Source organism: Gorilla gorilla, chromosome 1 (assembly GCF_029281585.2).
Source record: "Gorilla gorilla gorilla isolate KB3781 chromosome 1, NHGRI_mGorGor1-v2.1_pri, whole genome shotgun sequence".
NCBI lineage: Eukaryota > Metazoa > Chordata > Mammalia > Primates > Hominidae > Gorilla > Gorilla gorilla.
In genome coordinates, this window is record NC_073224.2 from 153,326,600 (window position 1) to 153,354,030 (window position 27,431).

At 36.0% G+C, this 27,431-nt stretch overlaps 1 protein-coding gene across 1 annotated transcript; it reads right to left on the reverse strand.

Annotated features, from left to right (window-relative positions):
- Positions 1-1,751: 1,751 nt before the first annotated feature.
- On the reverse strand, positions 1,752-22,473 carry LOC101151848 (calcium-activated chloride channel regulator 1-like). The gene is given in 14 exon segments (XM_063697277.1): positions 1,752-2,292; positions 6,331-6,569; positions 7,423-7,591; positions 8,149-8,419; positions 8,716-8,940; positions 9,301-9,401; positions 10,564-10,741; positions 12,640-12,864; positions 13,959-14,183; positions 17,703-17,880; positions 19,831-19,939; positions 20,651-20,798; positions 21,014-21,154; positions 22,303-22,473. Coding segments are annotated over 14 exon segments (2,709 nt in total). The 5' UTR covers positions 22,462-22,473; the 3' UTR covers positions 1,752-1,951.
- Positions 22,474-27,431: the final 4,958 nt, after the last annotated feature.

Here is a 27,431-nt window from a genome sequence, read left to right on the forward strand (position 1 = left end):
TGTATTTTTCTGCCTCTCCAATATTTTTGTAGCAGGTTGCAGTGTGACTTCAACTTTCTGATGAAACTACGAAGAATTCTTTATTTTTCAGTTCAGCTTTTTTTTTCTTGTTGTGAGGTTGGGAGTGACAACTTCAAAGCTCTGTATATATCAGACTAGTGCTATTGATTTTTAGTAAATTGATCTTGTATCTGGGAATTTTTCATAATTCTCTCATTTTAATTATTTGTTGATTTTATTGGATTTCCATCTCACCTGTACAAAATTACAATTTCATATCTTTCTTTCAAATTATTGTATCTTCTATTCTTTTTTTATTGCATAGGAATCTTCCCTCATTAACTTCTAAAGCTCTATAAATTATTCAGCATAGTGACGATGTATTAAGAATCAGTTAACTATCTCTTGACTCTTTGAGGCTTTCATAATCAATAATTTTTTTATTATTTGTTGACTCTTAAGTGATTTATTTTCCTAGAACTTTAGAATTCTCACCCTCTGATGTATAATTTTTCATCTCTACTTGAAGATTTAGCGCCCTTTTTGTTTATTTTTAAAAGGTGAGGGTTTTGACTTTAAGATTAAAATATCAGGTTAATAGTTTTCATAGGTTTCATTTTGACTGAAGAATGATGGTTGAATTACACTTTTCTGCATGTATTGAGATAATCATATAACTAAACAAAAACTGTTAATGTAGTAAATTACTTTAATTTTCTAATATTAAATCACATTTGGGTTCCTGAGATAGATTCAACTTGGTCATGATATATTATTATTTTTCATATATTTTTCTGGATTTGGTTTGCTAATGATTTATAATTTTTTTCTTGACTCTTCCAGATATATACAGCATCTTCCTTTCAGATATTTAAAGAGATTTAAATAATCTTCTTGTCTGTAAACAAAGGATTTTCTACCAATATGTCCTTCTCTGTCTTTCTCTCTAAGAAAAATCACTCCATTGCTATATTAATAGCTCAATTTACCTTTTATTACTTTATAAATGCTATTAATAGTTAACTTTCTGAAACTTTATGTGTTGGTTCTGAAAAATGTTATTAAGGGATTTAGTTTTCATTATATGAAGTCCTCATAATACCAAGTGCACATGATAGTTTGTGGTATTTTTTTAATGTAATGAGGTCAAATTTGGATTTTTTTTTGAAGTTATGAAAGTATTCACTAAGTTATTTAAAAAATATTTATTGAATGTCTTCTATGTGTCAATTATTATTCTAAATGCTGAGGATACAGCAATAGGAAAAAGAAAAATCCCTGTCTCAATCAAGCTTCTTGGTAATAGTCTTAGGACCTAATGATGGCATCAGCATAGAAATAACTTTATTGTGATGTTCCACAATTCATACAGAAAATGATATTTGCTAGTCATTTCAGGCCTAGGGCTAAAATCACTTTTAATCAATGACAAAAAACAAATATACCACTTATAATCAATGATAAAAAAACAAATTTGACTTCCTTACTACTACTACTAGTCCTTTTTGATTACAGCTTATATAAACATGAAATATTCATTTGTAATAAAAAATGCGATACAAATAAATCTATAAAACTATTTGCTACTATGTATATATAAATATTTTTTAAATGGCTTGGATACATTTCGATGTTAGTACACCAAATGATTTTGTAGCACACTTTAAAAATGTTTCTTAAAATGCTTACAAGTACAAATATATATCTTTTCATATTAAAAATTAATGAGTGGATTATTCAAAGACAGGAAATGATATACTCATTTTTATTAACATTTAACAACTCAAATAGTATTAATTAATCAAGTAATTAGGAAACTTACAACTTTTGTACTTCACTTTTATATTATAATGAGCTTTATAATAGACAATAAGTATAGTAAATTAAATTTTAAATAAATGTTTACCAAGTATGTATAACATTGAATTTGAGTTCTAATATAATTTCTAGTTTAAAATATAGATAAAATTACAGCTAATCCAAAAATTGCCAAACTGATTGCAGAAATATTGGTACCCAGATCAGGAATGCTGGGTTTCTGTGGAGGAATAAAGTTAGTTGCTTGTGCAATGTTTGAAACCTCTGAGGTGACATTGGCTTCATGGATGGCTTGAATTGCAATATAGAATGTCGTACCATTCTCTATTTTAGAAGGTTCTGGTTTAAATTCAAAACTTTCTACTGAACCAGGCTCCTTAGGTATCAGACCAGAAGTATGTATTAAAGCAGCTTTATCAAAATCTTCTTGGAGGTCTAGGAAATGTTTACTTATTCTTATAATGTAGCTGTCAGCTGGAAAACAGATAGATACTTCAGATATATTAAAATCACTAGGATGCCTTGCTACCACCACACTGCTTTACATTTAGAAACCTATCAGAAATGCACACTAGGTTTTAGTTATGGAAATCCCATTAGTTTTTGTCTGGTTATTCCATCTTTATTGTAAGGACAAATGTGTGAACAGTTTTTCTTAAAATGTAGAGTTCTCTAATCCCAGGAAATTTTAATTCAAAATCATATGGTACTAAAAAGTCAGACTCTATTTTCCTTTTTAGGGAGAGAAATATAAGGAGCTGGATCTACTTTTTAATTTAGAACAAGGAACATAATAGTATTCTAGTATAGCGAAGATATTCAGTACCCTATATCTGTGTCATTTCTTATTAAGTTAAAATAGGAAGTAATAGGACAGGGGAGAAAGAGTGATGATAAATGGAGTGGGAAACAGGGATAAGGATAACCAGCAAAAGGAGGCAGAGAGACTGGAATGTGTACTAATTAAACACGTGCTAAGCAGAAAGACAAACATCGCAAGTTCTCACTTATTTGTGGGATCTAAAAATCAAAAACAATTAAACTCATGGACATACAGAGTAGAAGAATGGTTCCTAGAGGCTGGGAAGGGTAGTGGGGGACTGGGCAGGAGAAGGTGGGGATGGTTAATGGGCACAAAAAAACAGTTAGAAAGAATGAATAAGACCTACTATTTGACAGCACAACAGAGTGACTATAGTCAATAGTCAAAAATAACTTAATTATACATTTAAAAATAACTAAAGGAGTGTAGTTGGGTTGTTTGTAACATAAAGGATAAATGCTTGAGGGGATGGATACCCCATTCTCCATGATGTGATTATTTCACATTGCATGCCTGGATCAAAATCTCATGTACCCTATAAATATATACACCTACTATGTACCCACAAAAATTAAAAATTTAAAAATATGAAAATAAAAAATAAAAGTAAATATGTGTTAAGGACCTAGACAAACCTTGAGTAGCACCCTAATTTTACTACTTGCTAGCTGTGTCATAAAAAGAAATTTATTTAAGATATCTTTTCTTTTTTTTTTCTTTTCTTTTCTTTTTTGAGACAGAGTCTTGCTCTGTCGCCAGGCTGGAGTGCAGTGGTGCCATCTCAGCTCACTGCAACCTCTGACTCCCTGGTTCAAGTGATTCTCCTGCCTCAGCCTCTCGAGTAGCTGGGATTACAGGCATGCGCCACCATGCCCAGTTAATTTTTGTTTTGTTTTTTTGTTTTGTTTTGTTTTGTTTTTTCCAGTAGAGAAGGGGGTTTCACCATTTTGGCCAGGATGGTCTCGATCTCCTGACCTTGTGACCCACCCACCTCGGCCTCCCAAAGTGCCGGGATTACAGGCATGAGCCACCGCACCCCGACTTAAGCTTTCTTATCTCTAGTTTTTTATCTGTTAAAATAGGGATTCAGTTATTCAAATCATTCAACAAATATTTATTGAGTGCCTACTATTCTAGTGGTAAGAATCATAGATGATAATGCATGAAACATGTTCACTACAATTTAATAAATGGTAAATTAATAAATGTTTGAAATATTGGCTGTTATTTTATCAAGAAAGGAAAAGAAGATGCCAACATAAATGTTTCTTTCTACACTGCTTTTTGATATCTACCATTCATGTAAAAACATATTCTCACATTCTGAAATGTGATGAAAAATAAAACACCAGATTTTTTTTGGAGTAAGGACTTTATTTTTAACTTTTCCATGAAATATTGAAGGTATTTCAAGTGTGTGGTGAATAACTTTTAGTGTATTTTTAAAAAGAATTCAGATCCTCTGCTTAACATTTAGTTTCCTTTTAAATAGGCCTTATCAATCCATTCTATTACTCTTCACAAAAACCTTGTGTTCCACTTATGTAGGTCTCTCTGTCTCTCTTCTCTCCACCTATCTATTCCTTATTTTAATTAGAATATTCCATTGTGAAATTTTGCTTTCTTGACCTTGATCATATAATTTTGTTCTTTCTGTCTCCAAAATGTACCTCCTTCTCCCTATGTAAGCAAATTGTACTCATTCATTAAGGTCCAACCAAGCCCAACTGCATGAAGTTCCGTCCAAGTATTTCATTCACCCTGATGACTCTCTTTCATGAACTTCTGTTTCATGGAATGGAGTTTTTCAGATAGTTTAGTAGAGGTTCAACTTTTCATTCTGATTAGATCTTATTATTTTTGAGGGTAAAGACTATGTTTTTTACTCTTTGTATCACTCAGGTTACCTGGTCCTGTGTTGACATGTATTTGATCTCCTTAATTTCTTGGCCAACAATACAGTTGTTAAGTTGACACCCAAAATGATAAAATTAGAAAATCATAAAAAACTTGAATTATATCTACTTGTTTTAGTAATTTTAGGTAATCTAATCTAATTTGTATATTTGACAGGTGTGGAAATTGTGTCCCAGGTAATTTAAGTGCTTCATTTGAGATTATATAGACGTTCATTTATTCTTTAAGATACTGCTACTATCTTACCTTTGGAATATCTATAGGTAACATTTAACAGGTACCGCTACCTCTTCCTATTTTTCCTAAGGAAAGACAAAGATTAGATGCCACCTATTTTAGGCATTTGTGGTTATACATTACTCCTACTTTTAGTTCTTATAATCAGCATGAGGGATATTTATTATGAACCCAATCTTGAACTGAAAGCTTGGTTTTTACTGAATTCACTATAGAACTAAATATTTGGTTAAGAAATTTCATTTGTGGCTTTTTCAGTGGCAATGGTATTTTTCACTTTTTTTGATTCTGCCGTATGTTTAAGGGTCATAGCATGAGAAAATAAGGTATGCGAAAAGCTGTCATGATAAGATTTTCAACATTGAAATACAAAAGCTCTGTTTGTGCATATTCTATGTTTCCGCTGACTTTAGAATGATATTCTCCTTGTATAATAATGATAATAAGAAATGCAGCTTTTAAAATGCTATATAGTGAGTGAAAGATTAAGAAGCATCTTTTCTTTTGAGAGTGTACAGTGGGGTTTATTGTAACCCAGGAGAAAGAGTACTGGAACACTGGTGTTTTAGCACTGGCAATCTCTGAGCTATTATGTATATCTATATTGCATATTGCTTTCATTTTCCCAATCTTAAAGGGAAAATAGCAAGACTGGCGTTATCCCATAAAAACCTACTAACCTATGTAATACTGGAATATGGTAGGCATTCAATAAATACTGATTGAATTCAGTTAAATTTCAAGCAATCACAGGAGTAATTTAAACTTTTTGGAATGAGGGTCATTTATCATTAGGAACTTTAAATAAATGAGATCTTTTGACCTTGAACTTTATTCAAACTCCATGAACAAATCTTTCAAACTAGTGAATTTCTGTGCACATGTACATCTCTCTCTGTGGACACCTTCACTTATCTTGGGTAACTACTCTCATTCTTCAATACTCAGTGATAGTCTTCTCTGGGAAGGCTTTACAATATACTCTGATTTTAACCTCTAACTAGGGGTTTGTGGCCCATCTATGGGTTGCCACATAATCCTCTGTTTATAAAAGCTTATGTCTTATTATACTTTATGTAATTATCTGTTTACTTGTGTGTCTTCTGTACTTAATTGACTGTTGAGAGTATGGATCATTTCTTAGGATTCTAATAGTGTGAAAGCTCAACAGAAGGTTGATAAATGAATGAAACTGCAAGTACAGAAATACTTAAAATTTGGGGAGAAGATAATGCAACAGAAAGCTGTTAACTGTCCTCTCAAAGTAATTTCTAAGCTGCTTCAATTTCTGACAGATAGTTTGGCATAACAGAATCTGACATGACTGGGTTAGAATTGTAAGTTACTAAATATAGAAATAACTTGGTCCAATCAACTCTTATAGCTTTAGTTTTCACATCTGAAAATAATTTTAAAATGGCCTATAGTAGACACTTCATAAATGTTATTTATAAATGGGCCATTAGAAAATTCTTAGCAAATGAAAGCCAATGGGATTTCTTTTAGTATATTTTAAAACGTAATGTCAAACTTACCTCTTCCTTTATCGAGGACCTTGCCAGGGGCAGTCCATGAAAGTTGAATATGATCTCCTTGAAACTTAGCCTCGAGGTCTACAATTTTACCAGGTGGGAACACCTGAGAATGATTACCATTAGGAGGCACTCCTGATACAGTAAACGACCCTCCAGAGGTGAGTCTGCTGAAGTCGTCTGTTTGAGCTCCTGCCACATCATCTGTGACTTCAGGTTTGGATGGGTTCAGTATAATTTTCCTACCAAGAAAAAATTTTGTAATATTTCATATTGCCATGTCTACTCTTTTTTTTTTTATTTTTTTTGTTTTGTTTTGTTTTTTGAGATGGAGTCTCGCTCTGTCGCCCAGGCTGGCTGAAGTGCAGTGGCGTGATCTCGGCTCACTGCAACCTCCGCCTCCTGGGTTTAAGCGATTTTCCTGCCTCAGCCTCCCGAGTCGCTGGGACTACAGTCGCCCGCCACCACGCCCAGCTAATTTTTGTATTTTTAGTAGAGACGGGGTTTAGCCATGTAGGCCAGGCTGGTCTGGAACTCTTGACCTCAGGTGATCCACCCTCATCGGCCTCCCAAAGCGCTGGGATTACAGGTGTGAGCCACTGCGCCCGGCAGCCGTGCCTATTCATCTTGCAAGCTGATCTTGCAGCTGTAGAGGCTTAATATTGATTGGCAGACATTGAAAAAGTAACAGTTTTTACTGAGAAAACACTTGTTTATTCATATTTTAAAATTGATGAGGAAACATTATGCTATGTTAAAACTATCTTTTAACTTCTCTGTCTCTACTACTTGACTGCAAATTCTTTGAGGAACAGGATTATGTTTTGTCTTTGTAGCTCTAGCACCTAAGCACAGTGCTTGCAACATAGGTGCTCAGTAATTTTTTTTTCAATGTAAATGAAATGAACTCTGGGAGATGTGAACAAAATATGTGGAAACATAGGTCTATGCTAGGTCTACTAATATCAACATGGTTTTGAAACATACAGATGATTACAAGGTTATATACTTGGGCTTTCTGTAGTACATTATATCTTCAATGTTTGCCGTATGGAATTTATCTAAACAAGTGACACATTTCTATTTTAGTGCTACTTACCATTTTCAGCATAGCCCGGTACATACAGAGCTTTATTCTGTTGTTGACTTAGCCTAGCTGTGTTTTTTCTTGCCTGGGTAAGCACTTTTAAACTGTATCTACCATTTCCATGGTAATCTGTAAAATACCTTGAGTAGATGCCATCATTCTTGACAGAATCAGCACCTTGATAATGAAATGTAAAAATTAGTCATACAATAAAGTAAAAATGACAGTCATATCTGTTTATGAACACTGATAATGTTAGTAATTTGGGAGACAGTATGTAGCACAGCGTTTTAAGTACATGAATTCTGGAATCAGACTATTTTGGTTGAAAGCTTGGGCCACTTGCTAACTCTGTGTTTTTGGAAAAGTCTAATTCATGGAAGGGATTAAATTAATATTAGCAGTTACTATTATTTCATAAAAATACTTATCAAAATAAGAAAAAGCAACTGAAGAAAGCATATATGAAACACTGACATTAATGAAAATAGAGAAAAATTGTGCTCTTAAGTTCCACGGAAAAAGCAAAATTGTTCATAAAATTTAAAAATGGCATAAGTGCTATGTCTATGAGTTGTCAAGATAACTGAGAAAAAAGTTTTTAAAACATTAGGATTAAATTTCATTTACTTAAAAATATGATTCATTAGCAAATACAGGAAATATTGACTTCTAGGTCATAGAACTGTAGGAGTATTTTAAGTTTAGTGGAAGTTGATGCAGATTCTTATTACCTGCGCCATTGTCCCAGAGCTCCGATGTTACTTGATGTCCCTCTTCATTTTCTATAATGGCTGTTACATTGATTCCCAGAACAGGAAGAAACCCTTGACTGACTCATGCATAAACAATCACTGGGCTAGGGTAATGAGCTGTATTTTGACTCATGTGAGCAGTTGCAATTACTGGGAGTGTGGTAGGGCTTCTTGCTCGAGTGGTCATTGTCACAGTTAGCAATTGAGATTTGGTATGATTGTTTCAAACGCTGTAAGTCCAAGTGCCTGTCTGAAACATTAAAAAAAATCTGAGAGCTTTGGTAATATTTTCCTACTTTTTGTTTGGAATACAAAATTATTTACAAATTTAAGCAGAATAATAATCATGATTTTTAATATTGAATTTCACAAACTAGTAAATAGTATGAATATGAATCCCTAATTATTCCATTTGATTTCTTTATTACAGATGATCTGTCATCATTTTAATATTGGCAATGTATAAGATGTTATCTATGTTATTTTTATCTTTTAAAAATAGAAATTGATTAAGAAAGCTTAGAGAACATAAAATAATAGACCTACCTCTGCAATACCTGGTATTCGAAGACGGGCAGACCGAATATTTAGTTCACCTTCTTGAAAATCTGAGGTAGTATATTTTTTTCCTTTCGGATCTTGAAGAATTATTGCTGGCTTTTGTATCGTCCATGTGACAACAAAGAAAGTATCATTTCCAACTGTACTATCCACAGGCACTGTACCATTTATCCATTTCTTCGCTGGGATATTCAAAGTTTTACTTTCCAACTGTTCGGTAAATAAAAACAACAAACACATGAAATCCATTTGTTATCATAGTTAATAAAATTTCCGAGTTTAGTCAGTTTAGAGTAATTTTGTTTGTTTTTAAGATTTCAATTAAAATAACTAAGAGTTATTTTAAAGAATTTTCCAAATGAAAAGGATACCTAATTCTAAAGAATAGAAGAATTTGGGAGAAGATGTGGCTTTAAGTGTTATGGAAAATCAAATTCAGTAAGGAAGTTTTTCTTCTGCATATCTGAAATATTTTCAGGCAAAAATTATTAGAGAGATAGGAGTTAATAATTAGGATAATATAAATTTATTACAACTGTGAGAAAGAAAATAATTTTTTTTTACACTGACCTGAAGAGGCTGCTGAGAGATGCTGCCACTTCTAGATGAAATTCTGCTGAAAGCATCAATAAGGCCATTTATTTTTTTATGGGCATAAAAACGATGTCTTCCTAAAATCGAATTTTAAGTGGAAAAGTCATATTTGTTATTTTGCTCTCATCAATACACTTTAAAATCTATTTTAAAATTTTGTTTTAAACTTACAAAAGATGAACTTCCCAGCACTTTATGAACTTTCAGTATATCAGTGTCCCTTATGTAATCCTACAATAATAACTAAAACCTTGCTCAAAATAAGAAAGATAAGTAAGAATAAAAGAAACTTTAAAGAACAGGCCAAATTGTATTGTTTTTACATCAATCAGTCATCAAATGTAAGTGCCTGCCGCATTGGTAAAGCTGGTCTAAGCACTAAACAATGTTATAAAAATGAAATTTAAGATAGTTCTGAACCAGCTGTTTATCTTCTAGTTGGGTCTAAGGTACACCAAAACAATTAGAGAATTACAGTCTACAATAAATTAAAAATTAAGTGCAGGAAATAAATAGCATAGAAATTAATGAAGAGAGAGATTACTTAGGTGTAAGGAGTTAGGAAAGAATAGATTGCAGACGGCAAGAATTAACGCAAGTGACTGCCACAAATACAACAGTCAATACATATTTATTGAACTGATAAATGGCAGAAAGATAAGCTGGAAGGTTATTGAAGTATCCCAGTCAGGGAATTGTAAGGGCTGGATTATAATGGCAGTGGTAGAAGGATTGTATAGAAAGGAGAAATACAGAAATGTTCCAAACGAAGATTTAGCAAGATCTGGTGAAGCAAGAATAGGGTAGTACGGTGGAAGAGCTCTGAATTGAGAATCAGGACTCTATGGCCTTTGGCAAATCATTTGCACTCTCTAGGTTTCCATTTCCTCATCTATAAAAGAAGATTGTCAAAATCTCTACTGTGTGATTGGGTAGTATTTTGGAATTAAGCAATAATTTTTGACTTCCAGTTGAGTAACCATAGAGAAATAAGTTTCTGTTTAGTAGCATTGGCAGAAACTGGGCAGTGAATGAAGACAGCAAATGTTAAATAACATTAGAAAAAAACTGGTGTATGAAGTGGAAGAAAGGGAAAAGAACTTAATCTGAAGGATGAAGAAGGGACAAAGATTAATTTTTAGGATACGAAAATTTTGAGCAGATTTATAGAGAAAGAACCCCTGGAATGGGAGAGACTAGAAGTTTATTTTTTATTCAAACTATATGCCAAAGGTTTACCTGTCATATTTGACAGGGTCTCCAGTTCTTTGTCAGCAGATGGCCCCAGAGCAATGGTGTGGATGACTGTGCCACTTTGTTTTACCTCTTCAAAGCATAAGCTTATTTGATAATCTTCCCCATCTGTTAGTAATATGATTTCAGAACCGAAAGTACTCTGATTACTCTGGGAAATTGCCTGATAATGAAAAAGCCAGGTTATTAATTATAGAATGTCATATCTTTATATATATATATATATATATATATATTTTTTTTTTTTTTGAGATGGAGTTTTGCTCTTGTTGCCCATGCTGGAGTGCAATGACACAGTCTTGGCTCACTGCAACCTCCACCTCCCAGCTTCTAGTGATTCTCTTGCCTCAGCCTCCCAAGTAGCTGGGATTACAGGCGCCCACCACCATGCCTGGCTAATTTTTATATTTTAGTAGATATGGGGTTTCACCATGTTGGCCAGGCTGGTCTTGAACTCTTGACCTCAGGTGATCTGCCTGCCTCTGCTTCCCAAAGTGCTGGGATTACAGGCGTGAGCCACCATGCTTGGCCCATATCTTAATATATTTAAAATAAGAATAAACCTGTTCTTCTTACTCAGGATTTCCTGCCTTCTTAAACTAACACATTTCATCACAAATAGACACTATGAGGAAAGTTGAGATGTAGTATTAATCAATGGCCTGGATAAGACTAGCAATCTCCATTTTGAGGCAAAGAGAGGTCAGTGAAGGAAGTAGTTTTCTGTTTTTGTGGCTTAAAACATGACAATAAATAGGCTTAAATGAAAGTTAGGTTGGAAGGAATTCAAATGAGTACTGGAGGCAATTGGGTATAGTGCTCCAAGGGTGCTCCCAATTTTTTGAGTTCACAATTTTAATTACATTAAACTTCAATCTATGTTTGTTAGGTTTGGTACTATATTGCATATGGAGCTACCTCTATCTTTATGATTATTTTTTCTTTCTTTATTTTTAGACAGGGTCTCGCTCTGTTGCCCAGGCTGGAGTACAGTGACATGATCGTGGCTCATTGCAATCTCTGCCTCTAGAGCTCAAGCCATCCTCCCATCTCAGCCCCCTAAGTAGCGGGGGCTACAGGCATACACCACCATGCCTGGCTGATTTTATTTTTTGTAGGGGCAAGATTTCCCCATGTTGGCCAAGTTGGTCTCCTACTCCTGAGCTCAAGCGATCTGTCTGCCTCAGACTCCCAAAGTGCTGGGATTCAGGCATGACCCACCGTACCTGGCTTATTTTTATGACTTAATTTTTTTTAATTTTTAAAATTTGTAATTTATTTATTTATTTATTTATTTATTTATTTATTTATTTATTTATTTTGAGAGAGAGTTTTGCTTTGCTGCCCAGGCTGGAGTGCAATGGTGTGATCTCAGCTCACTGCAAACCTCCACCTCCTGGGTTCAAGCGATTCTCCTGCCTCAGCCTCCAGAGTAGCTGGGATTACAGGCTTGCACCACCATGCCCGGCTAATTTTTGTTTTTTAGTAGATATGAGGCTTCACCATGTTGGTCAGGCTGGTCTCGAACTCCTGACCTTAGGCGATCCACCTGCCTCGGCCTCCTAAAATGCTGGGATTACAGGCGTGAACCACCGCATCCAGCCTCTTTGTGATTTTTAAATGTCAATTTAACTCGATAAACTGGGGCTTTCCTTATCCATCATATGGAAATGTTACTAATTTCCCTTTTCCATAATCCCCTCATTGGCATTATTTTCTGATCCTTGAAACTCAGACTGTGGGAGTGTTAGAAAAATGGGGAGCTCCCCAATAAAATCATGATTGTGTGCAGGCTGAAATTTTCCCCACTTACTTAACCACTCCCCAGTGCAACTTAGCACCTCAGGAGTATGTCATTGGAATAGCCATACTCAGAGAGGGTCTAGTTGTAAACAGTAGGAAAGGCTATTTTTTTCTTCCCATAAATGATTTACTTTGATCAGGTCATAATATTATTAATTGAGGGGCCCATGAACTCATGCCCTTTGTTCAAAGGTAACTGGAGAAAATTAAAAGCAATAGTAAATGGCAAATGATATTTTAAAAATATTTTTATTTTACCTGAAATCCTGCTTTGAGTCCCCTGCAAATTGAAGTGCCACCATCAGCTTCTTGAGGCAGGTTTGCAGTGATCTTTTGGTAAGTGTTATCATCAATTATTTTTATGAGCTTACTTTGGATTTTAGCAAAACTGTCAAATGTGACCAACCCAACCAAGGATCCCTTTTCAATAATTTGAATCAAGTACAATTCTGCTGCTTGATTCATTCGAAAGAGACGGTCTTCCTGTAAGAAAAAGATTTGTGAATAACTCACAAGACTCTCCAAATCTTGGTGGATTAATGAACAGCAAACCATTTATGGACCATAGGTCATGATGATAATTGATTGGTTGTATTTTAAAATTTAGCTTCTTCATTTTATTTAAAAAATTTAAAGAAAATCTTAAAAATTCAGTTATACTTGAAAAAGCCTTAAAAATCTATACCTTTTTATTTAATTGTATATTGAGGAATTTCTCCTGAAGAAATAATTTTATAAATGCATCCAAAGATGCTCATTTAAAAAATAACAAGTGAAAGTCTCCCAACTGTCCAACAACAGGAGATTGCTTGACTAAATTATAGTATGGGCATGTTATACAGCCATTAAAAATTATGTCATGGAATCATTTTTTTCATAGGGAATATTAAAGATATATTAAGTAAAAAACATCAGATTATGAAACATTATATAAAATATAATCATTTTTGAGGAGGGAAAACAAATACATTAGCAAAGAAAAGACTAAAGTATCATATTTTCAATGACAGAATTATGGATGATTTTCATTTTCTTGCTTGGCTATAATTTTTCTAGTTAGAACTAAAAGTTAAGGAATAAAAATGATTCATAATCTAATCTCTGTCACCCAGGCTGGAGTGCAGTGGTGCAATCTTGGCTCACTGCAACCTCCACCTCCTGGGTTCAAGCAATTCTCCTGCCTCAGCCTCCCAAGTAGCTGAGATTACAGATGTGCATCACCACTCCCAGCTAATTTTTGTATTTTTAGTAGAGACAGGGTTTCACCATGTTGGCCAGGCTGGTCTCGAACTCCTGACCTCAGGTGATCCACCAGCCTTGGCCTCCCAAAGTGCTGGGATTACAGGTGTGAGCCACTGCACCCAGCCTACAACATTTTTCTGTTGGCATATTGTCTTCTAGTACTTATCTATATAAGATTATGTGCTAAAATTTATTAGAACATAAATACATATGTATGTTTGTTACTAGAACTAAACCTAAGATTATATTTCCATCAGCTTAAATACTTAATACTTATATTTCTAGTAGCTGAAATACTTAAATAATTTAAGACAGTTAACCAAAAACTATCTTACTGCATTCATGCTTCCAGATTTATCAAGTACCAAACAGACTACACGCTGTTTGGACTTGAACAATGAAAATGTAGGACGAAGTAAATTTATTTCTGTCATGGGAGATAAATGCTGAAAATCTTCAGAGCTCATGATTACATCCCATGTGCTTCTGTGATTGCACATTTTGTTCTGTAGGTTTGGAGCTTCTTTATTGTGTGTTTTTTCAGTACAAAATTCAGTCACCTGGAAAAAAATCAATTAGAAGACAAGATTACAATAACTTGTGAGGCACCAAATATGTAGTTATCTGTCATACATATCATCCACAGATTTTATCTCCTGATAGTTAAAAACTACTTTATAATCTAACATTCTGACATCCATTTGCATATCAGAATGGAACGGAAGCAAGGTAAAGCTATCAATATGTACTGGTAAAGATTTTTGGTGATTCTTTTGGTTATAGATAGTTACATCAGTGGTGGATTGTTGCAGCTGGCACGACTGCTTATGTTAACTTTTTACTTTCCCTTCTAAACTTTGGGGGAGCTCAAGCCTTGAATTAAATTTGAGGAAAAAGGGGCAGGGCTTGTGGTAATTTCTAGCTACCGCCTAAAAATGGTATAGAGAAAATGGCCTTCTTTAATTGTCTAGGTATGTTCCATATCTTCGTAGTTGATCAAAAACTTGAGGACAGCTATTCTACAACCTGGATTGCTATTGGCTCTGGCAAATTTTGACATAAAGTAATACTCCTGAAAAAGGAATGAAAGTGTAGGGAGAAAATGAGGAAATATAATTATTTGTCTGTTAGAGGCAAGTGGTGAATTGTATCCAGTAATTCTGCCAATGAATATTTCATTACTATAGAATCTGTGAAAATTTTTTAAATATTGAAAACGTATTAACTTGGAAAAATGTTCTCATAAACTAGGGTGGTCTCCAAGAAGGAATTCATCTTGCTGCTGCAAGATGAGCCTCAGCTTACAAGAAATATTTTTAGTCATTTCATCATTTTAATGCCCTCCCAAAGTAAAATATCCAAATGTAAGCTCAGAATTAGAAGAACTAAATTATTACATTTGAATACCTTTTATCTAAGTTTTATGAGTTTGCTTTGTTTCTGATGATACATTTCCCAAATGGGGTTATATTGGATGGGAGAAAAATGTAGTTTGCAATCAAAGCAGTGATTCATAACCAAGTCTTGCTGGTATGAAATGCCTATCAAACCTGGTTCCTCTTTCCCCTACCACTGCCACTGCCTTTATTTGGGCCTCTTACCTACCTGTTGCTATGGCCTTCCAACTGGTCTCCCTTGCCTCCACTATCAACTCTCTCTATCTCATCCTTCACAATTAGTAGGATTACTTTCCTGAAATAATTAAACTTATCACATCACCAGTCTAAAACTGAGAGGATAAAACTCAAACACCTTAGCTCTGTATGTCCCCATTTTTTGTTTCAACCTAATTTCCTGCCTCTTACTCACCATGTATTATTTGCTTCTACCATACTGGATTTCTTTATATCCTTAGAATATGCCAGAAACTTTCATTAGGGTCTTTGCTAACCCAAATGGTAATTTTGTGCAAATCAGAAAAAAGCACCACTTTCTCAAGTTATTTTACTGTTATCTGCCAGAAAATTGTTCTAATAAATGTTAAAATCTTGAATGACCATGATGCAAATAACTTAGGCAATGCTGAACTTCCAGAATCATGCACAGCATCCCTGCCTTACTCCACTCTTTGCTTTTGTAAATCTGTTTCTTTGTATAGAATACTCTTCCCCTTCTCACTTTGGCAAATACATACTCACTTTTCTCAAATTCCCGCTCAAAACTCGCTGTTCAGAAACTGTTTTCTGACTTCCAGTTGGCAATGGTTACTGCTTCATAACACTTGGTTCATATCTATATATATGTCTTCCCACTTAATAATATGTACTTATTTTATCATATCTCCTTCTCCGTAAACTGAGTTCCTCAAGAACAGTCATCTTTAATTATATGTGTGTTCCCAGCTCTTAATGCAGTAAATACTAGGCATGAAGAATAATAAATAATAAGGAAACAAAATCATGGAGTTGACTATTCAGCATATTAGATCATACCTTTCCTAGCTCTGAATTCATGCCCTCAGTACAGATGCTATGCAATATATTTATGTTATGATAATTAGAAGTTAGTGTTATTCTGGAAATGGAACCATTTTATCTCTGGGCCATGTCTTATATAATTAGTTGACCTCCATATTTCAGCTCCATAATCTTCTTCATTATTATTTATGTCCTAGAGGCAGCGTGAGTTATCTCCTGATGGTCAAATGCTTTTGGAATTTATGGTACGGATCAGGCAGTACATACAATATTCTAGTTATCCTCTTGTGTCACATGATTTGATATCTATTTGTACGCATAACTCTTTGGCTAGCCTTTGTTGCTCCAGATTTAGCAGATTAAAGGGAACATTCCTGACTCATGTGTCAAATGTAGTCAAGCCTTTTATCATTAATGCCCAAGAGTCCAAAGGAATTTTAAATTTTATCAGAGATACTGGGCCTTTACAAACCTCGGTCTATAGAAGTATTTTGATATTGGTATATGAAAATACCAGTCACTACCAACAAATACTTCTATAGCAGAGGTTTGCAAAGGTATATGTCATATACCTTTGAAAATTTGGTATGTGAAAATTTGCTTCCTTGAAGTAAGTTAGTCCCACTATTTAGAGGTAGTGTACTTTGTTTTGATTTGTTGTTTTTGATAACTTTCATATATTTCATATTTTAAAATATTTTTATATGTTTAGAAATGTTCATTAGGTAAATACAACATGTTTGTATTAATTAAGATTAGACTTATCCATGGGAAGAAACAACTGGTTATTTTTCAAATATTTAATAAATTTTAAAAATTAAAAACTTAAAGTTTGTAGTGCATCCAACTTGTGCTAAACACTATGCTAATACTTTATATTAGCTCTTTTAAACCAAACACGAATGACTATGTGAAGTAGGTATTATAATTCCCATATAAAAGATAAGAGAACTAAATCTCAGATTTAGCAGTTTGCCCACAGTGGACACAGCTTTAAAATGACAGACTGGGTTTCAATATCAGGTCTATCTGACTCCAAGGTACCTATCCTTATGCACTAAGCTTTATATATTTAAAGCAGATATTTCAGGTCAAACATTAGTTTTCAACTTTTTTGTGGTGTGTTATTATTTAATTGGTTAGACACATTGGTAATTGTGAATTTTTTTTTTTCTTAAGTCTTTTCAGTGGAGAAAGAGCCCTATGTGTTTTCACAATATCACTTTGCAATAGCTTGGTATGCTTTAGTGTGAAGGTAATGGAAAATCTAAAATGTCAATCCTTTTCAAAGCTACATTATACATTTCTTTAGAAAAGTAGTATGGCTAACACTTAGAAAAGGAATTAAAAGTAAGATTGTAACTCTATACAGAAGTCCACAGAAGTCAATGAGGGAAGAGATGTGTTCTAAGAATTTATTGTGTGACTCTAATGAGAAGTCTACAGTGCTACATTTGAATAAAAGAAATAGGTTAATAAGAAAAGACAGGGTAATTTCCAGAGACACCCTGATACATGCCAGAGAAAATGACCTCTAATTAATTGCCTTAGTAGTTTTCTGCCTTTCTATTGGTACGCATAATTTCACAGTAGAAAATCCAGCTTCTCTAATTAATTTTTTCCCCAAGGATTCCTTTGAGAAACTGGAAAAAAGGTACTTACAGAATCAAGGTTTTGCATAAACACAATGGATTCCTTGGCAGTCTGGGATCTCTTTGGGATAAATGTACATTTTGCTTCATACAGCCCTGTCTTTGAGTCACGTCTGCATGGTCGTGCTATACAGCTGGCCCCCTTGCATTCGTTCAAAACCATGTAACCAGTAATACGAGTGGAACATCTATGATGAAAGAATTAGATTATATATATATGAAGAATTGGCAAATCATGAATGAAGACCAACATCCTAAAATTTTTCCTTCAGTGACAACTGCCATAGATCATGTACCAAACATTACATTTTGACAGAAATAGGCACAATATTCTACCTCAATTTGTAATCTATTTCAATTGAAACAATGTTGTCAGTTCATATTTATTAAACATTAATTGGTCATTGCAATCAATAAATCTATTATCCTTGTGACTTTGAGCTAAAGATGGTAATTCCTAACCAGAGAGATGTTGTAAAGATTAGATGAGTTAAAAGGTATAGCGGAATTGCTTATTAATAGGAAAGGGAAAGACAATATTATGCTTAAAATTCTCTTCAATTTCTGTATGTGGTATTCATGGTTTTGTGTTTATAGCATTTTGTAATTTATATCTTGAGCACCACTTCACTAAACTGGTGGAAGAAATAAAACTAAACCCTGCATGAAAAGGCTTGTGCATTCAAACCATTTGGTCCTTATGGTAAAAATAATTGTCAAGTCCTTGGCAGGGAATGAGGGTCAGGGTACAGGGACAGGATTCTAAAGTTTCTGTTTATATGCAGGATATCCTCCCATTCTGTGTTAATATTAAACTTCATAACATTAATCCATTTTAATAAGTTTGTATTGCAAGGATTTAGGGACATGGGGAGTCATATTTTCCAGAGGGTTAGTTCTTGAGTAAGCTTGAAAATTAAACTTACATATGATGAGACTTCACTGCTTGAAAGTGCCTGACACACAGTAGAAGCTCAATAAATGTTTTAGATACTTGTTTTTACTAATATATCTATTTTTATGACTGATTATAAGGAAACTCATTTATTTTTCATGAATTTATCAAAAATTTGTTGTTTGATACATTCTTTGTTTAGCTTTTACTTTATGCCAGGTCCAACACCAGAGGATTAAAAAAATGCGCAGTTCTTAAGAATTTTAAAGTCTAATGGGGAAAATAAAATTGTATAGACAATTACTGCCCAGTGACATACGTGTGAGAGAAGCCCACACATGCTGTGGGAGTACTCTTAAGGGAATTTAACCCCAAATGGAGGGAGAGGAAAGACATTAAAGGAAGAAATATTTAAACTGAGTCTTAAAGGATGAACAGGCATTATTTGAGTAAGGGAGGAGTTGTGTAGGATGAAGTTAAGAGAAATGAGTGTCCTGCACTGAGAGGAGCCTAGTCTGTGTGAAAAACTGCAGGCAGCTCCGCGGAGATCAAATGAACAACACAATGGAGATGACGAGAGGCATTTTTCCATTACCCCTCTTTCCTCAAATACATTTTCATCGCAAAGACTTATTTCCTATTACATTAACTTCCATTGTTCTTCAATATTCTTTAAATACTCCATGTGCTTGATATTTTTAACTAAGTGTAAACATCTCATCTATTCATAATAGTGCCTGCAGCACCTAGAATTATATTTTTAAAAAATCAACTTACTACCTTATTTTTACGAAAAGTACTTTCTTTAAGATCAAGATTAAATGAAAAGTATAATATGATATTTACAAAGGAGCTCTAGCAGCTTAACTGATTTCAGTGAAACAGATTTACCTTAAAAAGTGATGAATCAAGTCAAACAAAAGAGTAGGTAGGGTTGAACCACCTATTCTCAGATATCTTGGGATTTAGGCTACAGCTTTTTCCTTCCCCTCTGCCCATAACATGTTATAGCACAGTCCCTGTGAATACTGAAATTATTTCCTGTTTTTGATTCATCTTGATGCCAAGGTGGAATCTCTAGAATTAATTGGCGGCATACATGATGGGGCAGGTTGGATATTGCAATGAACTGTTTGAACATTCCCAGGTAGTTACCTGAGATAGTCTTTGTTTGCCTAGCATAGAAAATTAAAGAGTCATAAGTGAAAAATTTTGAAAACAGATTTGCTCAATACAATGATACCTTGTTGCTTCAATAGTGTTTCTTCTGGAAATATAGAATGGCTGGTCCACATTATACTCATCAAATACTCCGCACTGGAGATGGGCCCACTCATGGACAAATACTCTACCTGTGAGAGAATACTGCCACTTATAAATTTATAGTTACAATATTTTAAGGTAGTTTCCTATATTTCTCTTAAACCTCTCCCCAACTTAATTGAGTCAAGGTACTCCAGAAATTGATGCCTTTTATTAGGCCAAAAAAGTTGAAATGAGTTGGTGCCAATAAATGACTCATTTTGTTATTACACACACACACACACACACACACACACAGAGAGAGAGAGAGAGGGAGAAATATAATTAGGAGCATAACTAGCATGTTTTCAGGTAAAGGTATTATTTACTACCTATTTTTCTCTTCTTAGTTTTGTTTTCTTGAGTGATGGGATCTTGCTCTTGTTCTGTTGCCCAGATTAGAGTGCAGCAGCATGATCATAGCTCACTGCAGCCTCAAGCTCCTAGCCTCAAGCGATCCTCCTGCATCAGCCTCTTAAGTAGCTGGGACTACAGGTATGCACTATCATGCCTGGCTAGTTTTAAAAATTTACTTTTAGTTTTTTAGAGACTGGGGGCTCACTCTGTTGTCCAGGCTGGTCTCTATCTCCTGGGCTCAAGTGATCCTCCCACCTCAGCCTCCTAGTAGGGTTGTTGGGATGACAAGTGTCAGTCACTGTGCCTGGCTTCTTTAAAATTTTTTTTAAAAATGCCATTAAACATAGAGTTATTTTTTTCCACCAGTGGAAATAAGAACAGAAGTACATCATAGATATCTCTACCTCGAGGCCCATAGGTAGCCAAACTATTAGTCAGCATGAAGTTTGGAGTAAAATGTATATATTGTCCTTTATCTCCACATTGTCCATATTGAAGTGTATAGGGATCATCTCCGTATTTCAGGTAAGGATCAGCAACTATGACATCTGCCTAAAAAGAAAAACAACAAACAAAAACAAATTCTGAAAACAATAGAAACAAGAGATTTTAGAAACAAGGACTTTTTTTCATATACATTAAGAAAAGTTATATTACTAATTTAATTACTAAATTAGTGATTAGTAATTATTAAACAATTACAGATATTAAGTTTTTAAAAGCACAGGAGGAAAGAAGCAGTTTAGGAGTTAGAAGAAATAGCCTACCTGGTCATATGATTCTTGTTTTGGGATTAAGTACTCAGATTTTGATTTCTAGGTCATTGGAATTAAAATGCTTACATTCCTGAAATAAGCTCTTTGTTTGGTGGCATGAAACAGGTAAGTAGATGCTTCAGTTACCATTTTCTGACAAAATTTAAAATACCTTGTGGTAATAATTTCACAGTGAAATGAACATTACAGTACATATATAACTAGATGAAGCAAATCTAAGCCTCCTTTCCCCAAACATTTTGGGAAAACTAATTGAAAAATAGATTGAATTTTTCTACAACTCTTCAGTCTGTAAACTCCTTATTTTCATATGCTCAAACCACCTTTTAAAATTTTTTACCTGCATTCAGCATGATGGGTTGGAGATGGAAATGAGGGTGCTGGGTGAGATTAAGGTGATTAAGACTGGGAGGCTGTTGGTAAAGTTGTTCATTTGATCAAACAGAATGGCTTCTGGTTGTTTAGATTAATTGGGAGTTTAAAGTCTGGTAGATTATTATAATTGATGTCAATTGAAAAAAAAATTTTGCTAGATTTATTTTGAGTTATCTTCTCATATGGAGTGTGTTCATAAAAGGCAAAGTTTTACCAAGTGGAAATGAAAATAGAAATACATAGGTCTCATTGGCTTCAGATCCCAGTTTTGGCACTTATTGTGAGATTTGACAAATCACTTCATTTATACAAGGGTAATAATTCTTGTTTTTGAATTCCTCATGGGGATATTGGGAGGATCAAAGAAGATAGAATATATTAAAGTGATATATATAAAGTGTTTTTTATTATACTGAATAATGCATATAAAGAAGGTACATCAATTTAAAATGTGTAATTTTTTCTTTAAGATAAGATACATATGATTTTTTACTTTTCCAGAGTTTGAACAAGTATGAACAACTGAAAAAATGTATAGGATAAAACGCTAGAGCTTAAGTGTAGACTAGTTAGCTAAACTTTATAAAAGTAACTTTATGAAGATAAAATTTGAGAATAATTTTCTACTTGCTGTAATGTCTTTCTGTTAGCTTAACTAGTTGAAAAAATATTAGTTCAGCCTTTTAATAATTCCTTGGGGAATGGCCAATAGTATTAACATATAATAAAACACATTTAAACTGAGCAGGTATTAATCTGACAGTTTAGATAAATGCTATATAAATGATAAATACTGTTGAAGCAATTTTGGAAAGTTATCACTCAATGAATGTGTATACCTAGGCACCATGAGTTGAAAATACTTATTGAAATAAAAATATGTGGATAATAAATTTTTCTCTTACCTTTATGTTTTGAATGAGTTTTTCATCTTCTGGTACACTGGGATTAATTGCAATGACAATGCCATCATATCCATTGTTATTCAAAGTTAGCAGTGAGCTTTTCAATACAGGCGAGAGAAGCAAGGATAGGAAGAGAATCACCTTCAGACTGAACACCATTTTTGCACGTTAAACAAACCTTTTGGAAATGTACAAAGGGTATTTATGTATCTGCTTAACTTAGGAATTTGAATCAAGATGAAAATATTTGCATAAAGTTTGTATAGTAAATTACTAAAATATCTTGGAGTTGCTAAGTAGCAATGGGGATTATGCTGAACACATTTATCATACTTTCTAAGACAGCTGAGGCATTAATATTCATTGGATTGGGGGGGTGGTTACAAGATGGTCAAATAGGAACAGCTCAAGTCTACAGCTCCCAGTGTGAGCGACACAGAAGACGGATGATTTCTGCATTTCCAACTGAGGTACTGGGTTCATCTCACTGGGGATTGTCGGACAATGGGTGCAGGATAGTGGGTGCAGTGCACTGGGTGTGAGCTGAAGCAGGGCAAGGCATCACCTCACCCGGGAAGAGCAAGGGGTCAGGGAATTCCCTTTCCTAGCCAAGGAAAGGGGTGACAGACAGCACCTGGAAAATTGGGTCACTCCCACCCTAATACTGAGCTTTTCCAATGGCCTCAGCAAATGGCACACCAGGAGATTATATCCCGTGCATGGCTCAGAGGGTCCTACGCCCGTGGAACCTCACTCATTGCTAGCACAGCAGTCTGAGATCAAACTGCAAGGCAGCAGCGAGGCTGGGGGAGGGGCACCTGCCGTTGCTGAGGCTTGAGTAGGTAAAAAAAGCAGCCAGGAAGCTCGAACTGGGTGGAGCCCACTGCAGCTCAAGGAGGCCTGCCTGCCTCTGTAGACTCCACCTCTGGGGGCAGGGCATAGCCGAACAAAAGGCAGCAGAAACCTCTGACAGCTTGGAAGACAGTAGTGGTACTCCCAGCACGGAGCTTGAGATCTGACAACGGGCAGACTGCCTCCTCAAGTGGGTCCCTGACCCCCGAGTAGCCTAACTGGGAGGCACCCCCCAGTAGGGGCAGACTGACACCTCACATGGCCGGGTACCCCTCTGAGATGAAACTTCCAGAGAAATGATCAGGCAGCAACGTTTGCTGTTCACGAATATTCGCTGTTCTGCAGCCTCTGCTGCTGATACCCAGGCAAACAGGGTCTGGAGTGGACCTCCAGCAAACTCCAACAGACCTGCAGCTGAGGGTTCTGACTGTTAGAAGGAAAACTAACAAACAGAAAGGACATCCACACCAAAACCCCATCTGTATGTCACCATCATCAAAGACCAAAAGTAGATAAAACAACAAAGATGGGGAAAAAGCAGAGCAGAAAAACTGAAAATTCTAAAAATCAGAGTGCCTCTTCTCCTCCAAAGGAACTCAGCTCCTCACTAGCAATGGAACAAAGCTGGATGGAGAATGACTTTGATGAGTTGAGAGAAGGAGGCTTCAGACGATCAAACTTCTTCGAGCTAAAGGAGGAAGTTTGAACCCATGGCAAAGAAGTTAAAAACCTTGAAAAAAGATTACACGAATGGCTAACTAGAATAACCAATGCAGAGAAGTCCTTAAAGGACCTCAGGGAGCTGAAAACCATGGCACGAGAACTATGTGATGAATGCACAAGCTTCAGTAGCCGATTCGATCAACTGGAAGAAAGGGTATCAGTGATGGAAGATCAAATGAATGAAATGAGGCGAGAAGAGAAGTTTAGAGAAAAAAGAAAAAAAAGAAATGAACAAAGCCTCCAAGAAATATGGGACTATGTGAAAAGACCAAATCTACGTCTGACTGGTGTACCTGAAAGTGACGGGGAGAATGGAACCAAGTTGGAAAACACTCTGCAGGATATTATCCAGGAGAATTTCCCCAATCTAGCAAGGCAGGCCAACATTCAAATTGAGGAAATACAGAGAACACCACAAAGATACTCCTCGAGAAGAGCAACCCCAAGACACATAATTGTCAGATCCACCAAAGTTGAAATGAGGGAAACAATGTTAAGGACAGACAGAGAGAAAGGTCGGGTTACCCACAAAGGGAAGCCCATCAGACTAACAGCGGATCTCTCAGCAGAAACTCTACAAGCCAGAAGAGAGTGGGGGCCAATATTCAACATTCTTAAAGAAAAGAATTTTCAACCCAGAATTTCATATCCAGCCAAATTGAGCTTCATAAGTGAAGGAGAAATAAAATCCTTTACAGACAAGCAAATGGTGAGAGATTTTGTCACCACCGGGCCTGCCCTATAAGAGCTCCTGAAGGAAGCACTAAACATGGAAAGGAACAACAAGTACTAGCCACTGCAAAAACATGCCAAATTGTAAAGACCATCAAGGCTAAGAAGAAACTGCATCAACTAACAAGCAAAATAACCAGCTAACATCATAATGACAGGATCAAATTCACACATAACACTATTAACTTTAAATGTAAATGGGCTAAATGCTCCAATTAAAAGACACAGACTGGAAAATTGGATAGTCAAGACCCATCAATGTGCTGTATTCAGGACACCCATCTCACGTGCAGAGACACACATAGGCTCAAAATAAAGGGATGGAGGAAGATCTACTAAGCAAATGGAAAACAGAAAAAGGCAGGGGTTGCAATTGTAGTCTCTGGTAAAACAGACTTTAAACCAACAAAGATCAAAAGAGACAAAAAAGGCCATTACATAATGGTAAAGGGATCAATTCAACAAGAAGAGCTAACTATCCTAAATATATATGCACCCAATACAGGAGCACCCAGATTCATAAAGCAAGTCCTTAGAGACCTACAAAGAGACTTAGACTCCTACACAATACTAATGGGAGAATTTAACACCGCACTGTCAACATTAGATAGATCAATGAGACAGAAAATTAACAAAGAAATCCAGGAATTGAACTCAGCTCTGCACCAGGCAGACCTAATATACATCTACAGAACCCTCCGCCCCAAATCAACAGAATATACAATCTTCTCAGCACCACACTGCACTTATTCCAAAATTGACCACATAGTTGGAAGTAAAGCACTCCTCAGCAAATGTAAAAGAACAGAAATTATAACAAACTATCTCTCAGACCACAATGCAATCAATCTAGAACTCAGGATTAAGAAACTCACTCAAAACCACTCAACTACATGGAAACTGAACAACCTGCTCCTGAATGACTCCTGAGTACATAACAAAATGAAGGCAGAAATAAAGATGTTCTTTGAAACCAATGAGAACAAAGACACAACATACCAGAATCTCTGCGATACATTTAAAGCAGTGTGTAGAGGGAAATTTATAGCACTAAATGCCCACAAGAGAAAGCAGGAAATATCTAAAATTGACACCCTAATGTAACAACTAAAAGAACTAGAAAAGCAAGAGCAAACACATTCAAAAGCTAGCAGAAGGCAAGAAATAACTAAGATCAGAGCAGAACTGAAGGAGATAGAGACACAAAAAAACCTTCAAAAAATCAATGAATCCAGGAGCTGGTTTTTAGAAAAGATCAACAAAATTGATAGACCACTAGCAAGACTAATAAAGAAGAAAGGAGAGAAGAATCAAATAGAAGCAATAAAAAATGACAAAGGGGATATCACCACCAATCCCACAGAAATACAAACTACCATCAGAGAATACTACAAACAACTCTACGCAAATAAACTAGAAAATCTAGAAGAAATGGATAAATTCCTGGACACATACACCCTCCCAAGACTAAACCAGGAAGAAGTTGAATCTCTGAATAGACCAATAACAGGCTCTGAAAGTGAGGCAATAATTAATAGCTTACCAACCAAAAAAAGTCCAGGACCAGATGAATTCACAGCCAAATTCTACCAGAGGTACAAGGAGGAGCTGGTACCATTCCTTCTGAAACTATTCCAATCAATAGAAAAAGCGGGGGTGGGCAGCCAAGATGGCCGAATAGGAACAGCTCCAGTCTACAGCTCCCAGCGTGAGTGACGCAGAAGACGGGTGATTTCTGCATTTCCATCTGAGGTACTGGGTTCATCTCACTAGGGACTGCCAGACAGTGGGCACAGGACAGTGGGTGCAGCGCATCATGCATGAGCCGAAGCAGGGCGAGGCATTGGCTCACTCGGGAAGCAAAAGAGGTCAGGGAGTTCCCTTTTCTAGTCAAAGAAAGGGGTGACAGACGGCACCTGGAAAATTGGGTCACTCCTACCCTAATACTGCGCTCTTCTGACTGGCTTGAAAAACGGCACACCAGGAGATTGTATATCCTGCACCTGGCTTGGAGTGTCCTATGCCCACGGAGTCTTGCTGATTGCTAGCACAGCAGTCAGAGATCAAACTGCAAGGTGGCAGCGAAGCTTGGGGAGGGGCGCCCACCATTGCCCAGGCTTGCTTAGGTAAACAAAGCAGCCGGGAAGCTTGAACTGGGTGGATCCCACCACAGCTCAAGGAGGCCTGCCTGCCTCTGTAGGCTCCACCTCTGGGGGCAGGGCACAGACAAACAAAAAGACAGCAGTAATCTCTGCAGACTTAAATGTCCCTGTCTGACAGCTTTGAAGAGAGCAGTGATTCTCCCAGCACGCAGCTGGAGATCTGAGAACAGGCAGACTGCCTCCTCAAGTGGGTCCCTGACGCCTGACCCCCGAGCAGCCTAACTGGGAGGCACCCCCCAGTAGGGGCAGCCTGACACCTCACACGGCCGGGTACTCCTCTGAGACAAAACTTCCAGAGGAACGATCAGACAGCAGCATTCGTGGTTCATGAAAATCCGCTGTTCTGCAGCCACTGCTGCTGATACCCAGGCAAACAGGGTCTGGAGTGGACCTCTAGAAAACTCCAACAGACCTGCAGCTGAGGGTCCTGTCTGTTAGAAGGAAAACTAACAAACAGAAAGGACATCCACACCAAAAACCCATCTGTACATCACCATCATCAAAGACCAAAAGTAGATAAAACCACAAAGATGGGGAAAAAACAGAGCAGAAAAACTGGAAACTCTAAAAAGCAGAGCACCTCTCCTCCTCCAAAGGAATGCAGTTCCTCACCAGCAATGGAACAAAGCTGGATGGGGAATGACTTTGACGAGCTGAGAG